The sequence below is a fragment of the Ipomoea triloba genome, chromosome 9, assembly GCF_003576645.1.
Source record: "Ipomoea triloba cultivar NCNSP0323 chromosome 9, ASM357664v1".
NCBI lineage: Eukaryota > Viridiplantae > Streptophyta > Magnoliopsida > Solanales > Convolvulaceae > Ipomoea > Ipomoea triloba.
In genome coordinates this window covers 5,600,226-5,608,982 of record NC_044924.1, presented here as the reverse complement: position 1 = coordinate 5,608,982, position 8,757 = coordinate 5,600,226, and the positions used below count along the sequence as shown (strand labels likewise).

Here is an 8,757-nt window from a genome sequence, read left to right as displayed (position 1 = left end):
TACGACCATCAAAATCAAATTTAAGATAATTTTTCCTTTTTATGAAAATTTAAGAACGAAACTAACTAATCCTCTATTACACAAGTTATGTTATTCCCCACCTAAAAACTGCCGTGGTTCTGAGAACCACTTTATGACTATGTTTCTGTACAAATCCAATGCAACTTACTGTTCTTCCCCAAAAAAACTGAAGTCATTGGTACAAAATTTACATATAAACCAGTGGCCAAATGCCTACAAGTCCCCAAAGTAGTTCTTGTGGTAAAATGAAGAAAGTATCTTCATGCACTTGCTACACATCTCCAAATTGCTATTTCTGGATGGAGAGCGTTGATCTCTTTCAGCATGACTTGCAATGTCTGAAACCTCAATGGCCTTGGCTAGTTAGCACGGCACTGTCATAAGAGAACTGTTAAAAACGTCAATATATCTTTCCATAATAATCCCAGTCTTACATCATTTTAGAAGGAAAAGGTTTTTGACAAAAGAGAGACGTAGAAAAGTGCAGCCTGTAACAGAAAACTGTATGTATTATTCTGACAAAGCTGTATTAATGCATCTCATGGTCAGAGCTTTTGCTAGAAACAGAGTTGGCAAATCCTTTCTAGTTGTAATATGCAGCACAGCAGCAGCATTACATGTTTAAATAGTAAACAGTATATGAAACGCAACTTGATAGGAAACAACTTCAGATAATGATTCTGGTAATAATCTTTCTTCCCAGTTGCCATGGTAAAAGCAAAAAGAATAAATCCGAGTTACGATAAAACTTTGTTACCAGGATAGGATGCTAGGATGCTAAGAGAGAATAAATAAAGATGAAATCCAAAGAAAGGAACTTACAATGGTCTAGATAACGCTCATCTATTCATCTGACATAGCTTTGGTTGCTTGAGAGATCTGCTTTACAGTTGAACCACCAGATGTGGTGGGGCAGTTGTCATCCTGCTCTTTGCTGAATGTAAAATCAAGCTGCTTCTCCACAGACTTGAGAACAGAAGTACGTTTAGATCTTAACCGGTATGGAGGAGATGCATTAAAAGGTTTTGTATTGCTAAGTTGAATGTCATCCAATCCATCATCATCTGCCTTTCCAATTTTATTGGATGGTGTGGATGACTGAGATTCAGTCTTCCGCTTCCGTAATATAGAAGGTGTGTTTCGGAAGCTTTGAGCAGCAATTTTCAATATAGATTCTGGGGTCTGTACACATAAATTGCTATGCTTCACACTGGGTGGAGTTGGAAAAGTGGGAGAAAAACCTAGGTTTAGATCACGTTCAGGATTGACCCAGCAAAGATTCAGAAAATCTGAATCCAGTGTAACAAAACTTCCTAATTGTGGGGGTTCGTAGTATAAGCTACCATATATAGGGATTTCACAAGATGTTTCAATCTCCCTAAACTGCTCTCTTTCACCAATACTCCTGGATCTATCCAAAATTTCTGTACTAGAACTAGCGTGAGTTGTAATTAGTTGTGGAGTTGTATTTGATTGTGACTTACAAACTGATGACTTCACCTCACATGGTGCATCTTCAGAATCAGCAGACTCAATTTGAGGACTACTGGTTGAAGCACCCATGTCCACAATTGCACTTCTGCCTTCCAGATGAATCTTACCATCTACTATTTTACAGACATCTGTTGTTCCTGATGAAGCTAACTCTGTTGAATCAGATCGCTTACTTAAACATTCAAGCCCCTTTTCAGTTGGAGTTGTTCTGCTGATGTCTTTACAAGTATTTTGGGAGACATTCTTCGCAAGAGGAGGTAAATTTCCTGTAGCCAAATAAAAATCTAACTTCTTCTTCAAAGAGCTATTCCAGTGATTCTTGATAGCATTGTCAGTCCTGCAAGGGCAGCAGTTGGTCAGAAGATAGAAAAATCAAGCTATAGCCAAGTACAAATCTTCGGTGCAGTTTCCCTGAGACTTCAAAATAATAACAAAATTGATTGGGAACAGTGACATGCAGAACATATTTGTCGACAATGTGATTATGAAAGTCCCTAGCACTAGCATTTATCATCACTACTGATGAATAAGAAAATAAAAGGCATACTAATCATAATTAGGTTATCAGGACCAAAATGAGTTACTTATTTACCATTTATCTCATCCAAAGAATATGGAATGGGTGCCATGCATCAAATAAGTACATAAGAGGCACAGTAATAAGAATCCAATTGATTGGAAACTGTGATATGGAGAACACATTAGCTGATAATCAAATAGTCAAACTCCCAAAAATCAACACTACCAGCATATAAGTACATAAGAGGCACAGTAATAAGAATCCAAAATAAGTTATTTATTTTCTGTTTATCTCATCAAAAGAATATGAAATTGATGTCATGCATCAAAGCATAAAGGGAACTCAAAGTGTGCCTTATGTGGGATTAACAAATAATAAACAAAATGTGATATGCAATGCTTGTAGAACCATTGAAACCCATCAACTTGGCAATGCCTTAACCCAAAAAGAGAAAGAAGAAAGCAGAAGTATTGTCAGCAAACAAGAGGAACAAATTCACACACAATGGAAACCCCAAATGATCATTGAAAAGGGTATTTCCAATAACAATCAATCAGTATGTACGATTATTTTACGAAGATGTCCGAAAGAATGTAGATATTGCTTGAGCACTTCATTCAGTATTCATCAACAAGTTTAGTCAAAAACTGATTCATAGATGATCTCTTCTACATATTACTCCGTAATCCGTATATAATAGCTATTAGCTACTACTTGGATCAAGAATTACAAATGGATTCTGAAAGTTTGGTATCAGGAATTACCAGCATCAAACTCAGTAACTCATAGATAAGTTTACCATGATAGAAAAAGTCAGTCTATTGTACCTCATATTAGATAACTATAACTTCCTCGTAGAAAAATTTATACTTGTTTGAAATGGATTACCTTCCAGGTAAGACTTTTGCTATTTCAGCCCATTTATTCCCATGAACTCGATGAGCATTTATAAGTGCTAGCTCCTCCTCTAATATCCAAGCATCTTTTTTAATATTTGGATTCAAATGGTTATGCCACCTGAAAAGTTTATAGCAGAATCACCAAGCTAATTTACATATTTAAGAAATTGAGATTATATACAATGCTTTAAAATTGGCAGACCTAAATGCTAGGTAATTGATAAAATCATAAATCAAGATAATTTTTTTAACAAGGGATACATAATTGAAAAAATACCTTTCACGGCATTGTTTTCCTATTCGACCAGGTAATGACTTAGCAATGATAGACCATTTTGTAGGGCCATACTTCTCTACAAGTTCAATGATTTTATCATCCTCCTGTAAGAAAAAGAAAAATAAATAAATAACTTTTATTTACAGATCTGAGAAATCATCAAAAGAGATCTAAACTCATTTAGGAACATATATACTTAAATGCAGGAATGAAAAAAAAAAAAAAAAAAAACTAGGAACCAACCTCCTGAGTCCATGGTCCTTTAACAAGTTCAGGATTTAGAACCTTCTGCCATCGATGCAGGCATTGTACTTCTGATCTATCAGGAAAAAATTCAGCTGCAAAGCACATATGATTGCCAAATCACATTTTTATTTCACCATAGACAAAAATTTCCAGCATATATAAAGGAGAAATTTGTACCAATTTTCTTCCAGCACTTCCCTTTAAAAGCTGCAACAGCCTTTTTTAATGTATCGTCCTGTACAAAATTAACAATAGGATCATAAGAAATACCAGCAGGCTAACACTAACAGTCTCTAGATGCATAATTCATAATAACCAAAGGTTCAAGGAGCAGTGAAGGAGCCAAAAGTATAAGGATGTGGGGTTGGTTGCTTGTTTTTGGGTTTCAGGAATGGACAAAAACATTTTCTTCACACATCTATTAAGAAATTGAAGGTATCCCTCCTAGTCTTACTGTAGCTTCATCCTAGTCAAGGAGGAAAAATTTTCCAAACATCCTTCTTAAATGATTAATTTCCATAAAGTATTTAGTCCTTGAAAGCATTACACGCTAATCTATCTCAGGACCACCACTCACCTCCTCAGGAGTCCAGCCACCCTTTGCTCGTCTTATAGGACCACTTGTTCTCCTGAAAAAATGGATCTTACAGAGTGATACTTATATCATTAATTAATTTAGTGCAATGCAACTGTAAGAGTTGTGACTGAAAGAAATAAACAATGGCAATGGTTTCCATTCACATGTTACTATCTATACAAGAAACATGCTATAAGCTGATCATTGAACTGCTCATATTACATCAATACAACATATGGGAGCATGGAAATTATGTTAAGCCTCTTCTGCATGTAGAGGGACATCAAGTGTCTATAGTGGGGATAGTTTTCCCATAACAACTAGCACAAATTATCATCCATTTTTGGTGAATTCTCAATTAAAAAAGTTCCTTTTAGTCATTGTAAGCTGTATATATTGATAATCATATATTATTGCTGGATTGCATTTTTATGTCAAGTCTCTCAGAAACTTTTCACAAATATAGATCCCCATGCAAGAATCATTTAAATTAGGCAATGAACAAATTTGAATATTAGAGTGTGAATATTCCATTATCATGAATCATAGAGTGTGAATATTCCATTATTATGAAGTCAAGGACATTTGAATGACTTCAATTAGAGTAGTGGAAAGTTAGAGATCATTACCGATGCACAGGTGAAGAAGGGGCAGGGCTAGATACCCCTGGTGACTTGAGATTAACACTGCCACTATTCTCAGAAACTGAAGAGCTCGAAGCAGCAATTGATTGCTTATTCTCAGGGCAACAATCCTCTATTCTCTCCTCATCCATCTTTTGCTCACCTTGGCTTCCAATCAATACAGTCACCAAAATTCAATACAAACTCAGCAACCTCCTAACCAATTACAGCATAACAATAAACACCCAGATCCATCAAAGCTCTAAAACCCTAATAACAAGCAAGTTGCACAAAATCCAAGATGTTACCAACAAATTAAGCGAAATTCAGATCTCAAAAACTGATTTTCAGATCAAAATCGAATTCAACCAAACCAAAATCATCAACAAAGCAATCACGAACCTTACACCGTCAATAAAACACCCCAAAGGACATTCAAATTAATCAAATCAAGCTAGTTAAACAAAATTAAAGCACAGTAACTGACCAAAATCAGCTTAAAATATATCCTTGGAATCAAACTGAATTTAAAACGCAATTTAAAGAATTCGATGATAAACTAACCCCCAGACCAGCAAAAAAATGGCGGGAATCGAGCTCGAACTCGTCGAACCGAAACCCTTGAACCCCAGGAAACCTCTGAGCTTTCTAGAGCGATAAAAATCGACGGAAAAATTGAGCTTTGATTGCGAAGAAAAACCTTGCCCGTTGAAAGAGAGAAAGAGAGAGAGAGAGAAGAGAGAGTAAATCCTTATATATTTTTTTATATATATCCGTCTATTAAAAAAATTAAAAGAATTTGTATATAACGAATATATTAAGGTCACCGACGGTGCCGTTTGGTGTGCCGTTAAAGCTTTGTGCTTTGGAGTGAGCAAGTAATCCGAGGTTCTGTAACGGCAGCTAACGGTTTCACGTGTACGTTAGAAGACAAAAGTTTGAACCTCAAACGGCACACAACAAATGGCTAAATGCCTCACACGTCTATGGAGGATAAATGTTCCAAATTGCATCCTAGCCGTCGGATGGAAACTAATGGCCAAGATTTAGGCCAGTCAAGCACGCTGGAAACGTTTTAATCCATCAGAAAATGAAGCAAAGACGAACGGCTGAGATGGATCGAATGATTGGAGGTGTTTAGATCTGGAGTGTAGGTACAGGGGATGCCGTAGAGGCGAGGTACATAATAATAATTGCTTGAAAGATGTTACAAAGTGGAAAGGCATGAAATTTGGGACAATTAAGATAAATCAGGATTTTTGAATATAATTAATTCTCTCAACCTCATATATATATATATATGCTTGAATATTAAGTTTGATCATCACCGCTCTTATCTAAATACTGGATTTTTGTTGTACTCGTATTCAAACTCTACATTATGCTTGAAAGATGTTACGAAGTGAAAAGACATGAAATTTGGGATAATGAAGTAAATTAAGATTTTTGATGATATATGCTTGAATATTAAGTTTGAACCTTACCGCTCCTATCTAAAGATTAGTTTTGGTTAGATTCAAATTTCAAATTCTACATGCAGTTGTTAATAAAGTAAGACTTCTTAACTTATTTTGAGTTAATTGAGCTTTACCACACTACCTCAAGAACATATATATCAAGAACATATATATCATATACGGAGTACGTACTTGTCAAAAATAACAAAATTTCCACATTTTTAATGACGAAGAAACATGTATCCACTATTGAAGGGTGTCCATGAGATAAAAAATGTTCCTGTATATAGCTCCAAATCATATGTGAGAGGTAAATTGCATTAGACCTATGTGACAACCCTAATAAAAAAGGTGTTCATATAGTTTGATTTTATTTGAGGAAAAAAAAAACATAAGATGAAAAGAAAAAGAATAAGAAGAAAATTACTAAGTTATACCACGTATTAAAATAAAAAAATTTTAATGTGATATCTAAATTGAAATAAATCGTGACCAAGTAAAATTTATTCTATATCACTTGTTATATAATATACTAACAAGTTTCATTCTTAAACTTTAATGATAATCGAATAAAAAAACAGTCATAAAAATTAGCTTTAAAAAAATGTTGGGATGTGGAAAATTAAAATAAATAAAATTTTAAAACTCTTTAACGGATTATATTTAACCCGTTAAGTCGGTGATAAGTAAGTTATTTAAGCGCCATACTTTCTCTCTGTCACTCTCACTGGCCTTGTTTTACAATAAGTAGTCAGCAAAAAACGGATTATATTAGCGAGTTTGACCAACGAATTGTATCAACGAATAATAAAAAATGTTTGATGAAAGTAATAGTTTAAGTTAACGATTAATATGTAAACTAACTTAAAGGATATACATATATTTCATTTCATAATAATAATATTAATACTTAATAATAATACTTAATACTAATAATTATTCACATTATTATTTAATAAAAGAAATAAAATTGTAATTTTAAAAAAATAAAACATAAGGGGAACCGGGTTCGGCTCCCCTTAGTTTTGCCACTTTTCCCACATCGGTGGGAAAAGTGGCATGGGAGCCTTGAGGCTTCTATAAAAGGAGCCTCAAGGCTCCAACATAAGCACAAAGTCCCATCCGTTGATGGGCATGCACGGAGCCAACTAAACTGGCCTTTGCATTCACGGAGCCGATACTGCTCTCTACAGTACTATTTTTTTAGGGTTAGAAATAAATACTGTTCAGGACACACTCCCCAGCGTCATCGGTGAGTAATGGTAGGATTGCGGACTTTTCGAGGTAAATTTTGTTGCCCCTTTTTTTTTCTTGGTTTTCAGTTTGCTGGACGAAGACGATCTTTTTGAATGAAGCGTAATGATACTTCCTTATACTTGTAGTGAGTATATTGAATTCAAGATTCGGTTTGGTGTTTTTTGGATTTATCTTTGACTATTTACTGTTGATAAATTCAATTGTGTATCTTTGTTGATAAATTAAATTCTATCTTCTTGTGTATGTGTTTGTATAGGGTTCTGTTAGTTTGTAGAAATTATTTGTGAGTTTTGGAGTTATTTTGTTCTTTTATATAGTGAATTGGGGTGAATAGTGTTGTTTTGACAATTCATTTTTGGTGGAGGCGCTTGCGTGTTTTGATCATCAAGTGTTCCATTTGTTTGTTTTGATCAATTAAGTGTTCCATTTGTTTTGAATATATTGAGTTGTTTTATTTTGATAAACTGTCTCTTATAAGATGAATTGTTATTGATTCTCCACAATCAAGGTCTGTATGATTCTATCATTAATTTTCTTCTAATTGTTTTTGGTGTAGTGAATTTGGTTATTTTGACATATATTTTGCTGTAACATAAAGTGATTTCTTATTGATTCTTGAATGTTAGAAAGAGTTCCCCTCGTACTGTTTTCATCGATTTCTATTGAATTCAAGATTTGGTTTTCTTGGGTTTATCTTTAACTAATTATTTAATTACTGTTGATAAATTTAATTGAGTATCTTTGCTGATAAATTCAATAATGTTATAAAGGGTTCCCCTCAAAATTTTACTCAAAAAGCAGTTTCAAGTGCGCATTGCCTTTTAAATTTATTTTCAGTGTTTCCATGTATTCTTTTTTGTGCTTGAAATCGTTTTAAGTGTTTTTAAGTTTTTAAAGTGGTGTTTAAGTGTTCTTTTTAATTTTTAAAATTACTTTTAGCATTTTGAATTCTTCTTTTTAGTTTTTAAAGTGGTGTTCACCGTTTAAAAGTTTTTTTTTTGTAGTTTTAAAATGATTTGGTTCAGTGTATTTAACTATTCTTTTTAGTTTTGAAAATAATTTTCATTATTTGTAAGTGTTCCTTTGTTTTGTTTTTTTACTTTAGCTTCTCTCAATTATTATTTTTAGATTTTAAATGATTTATGACTTTCTAGTTTTTCACTTTTTCAAATGATTTGAAGTGTTTACTATTGTTTTTAATTTTGTGGAATGGTTTTTAATTGTTTTTAGTTTTTAAAATTACTTTTAGCAGTTTAAAAATTTAAAAATTTAAAATTTCTCTTGGATAGTTTCTCTTATTACTGTTTTGTTGTGTATTTTCAGTGATCATTTTACAATTATGTACTTGTGTATTTCAGAGTTTTTTTAAAAAAAAAAAAAAAAAAA

General features: G+C 33.3%; 1 protein-coding gene across 4 annotated transcripts; it reads right to left on the bottom strand.

The window, feature by feature from the left end:
- LOC116030354 (transcription factor MYB3R-5-like) lies at positions 1-5,408 on the bottom strand. Of its 4 annotated transcripts, none has more exons than XM_031272584.1 (9): positions 5,222-5,408; positions 4,664-4,825; positions 4,035-4,086; positions 3,635-3,692; positions 3,455-3,549; positions 3,212-3,315; positions 2,924-3,052; positions 844-1,852; positions 1-409 (listed from the first exon to the last, which is right to left on the bottom strand). In XM_031272584.1, the coding sequence occupies exons 2-8, from the start codon at positions 4,807-4,809 to the stop codon at positions 865-867; spliced, it is 1,572 nt and encodes a 523-aa protein (XP_031128444.1). In that variant the 5' UTR covers positions 4,810-4,825; positions 5,222-5,408; the 3' UTR covers positions 1-409; positions 844-864. The 4 variants fall into 4 exon arrangements, with proteins under 4 accessions (XP_031128444.1, XP_031128440.1, XP_031128442.1 ...); XM_031272580.1 differs by having other exon boundaries at positions 4,664-4,873; positions 5,222-5,362; XM_031272582.1 differs by having other exon boundaries at positions 1-395; positions 4,664-4,873; positions 5,222-5,362.
- Positions 5,409-8,757: the final 3,349 nt, after the last annotated feature.

Bases quoted from the DNA above. Each gene is read 5' to 3' on its own strand.
- LOC116030354 (XM_031272584.1), bottom strand. From the start codon at position 4,809: ATGGATGAGGAGAGAATAGAGGATTGTTGCCCTGAGAATAAGCAATCA. The intron at 3,550-3,634 runs GTACAAATTTCT...TGTGCTTTGCAG, and splicing joins GAAGTGCTGGAAGAAAATTG to CTGAATTTTTTCCTGATAGA. The intron at 3,316-3,454 runs GTTGGTTCCTAG...TTTTTCTTACAG, and splicing joins AAGGACCATGGACTCAGGAG to GAGGATGATAAAATCATTGA.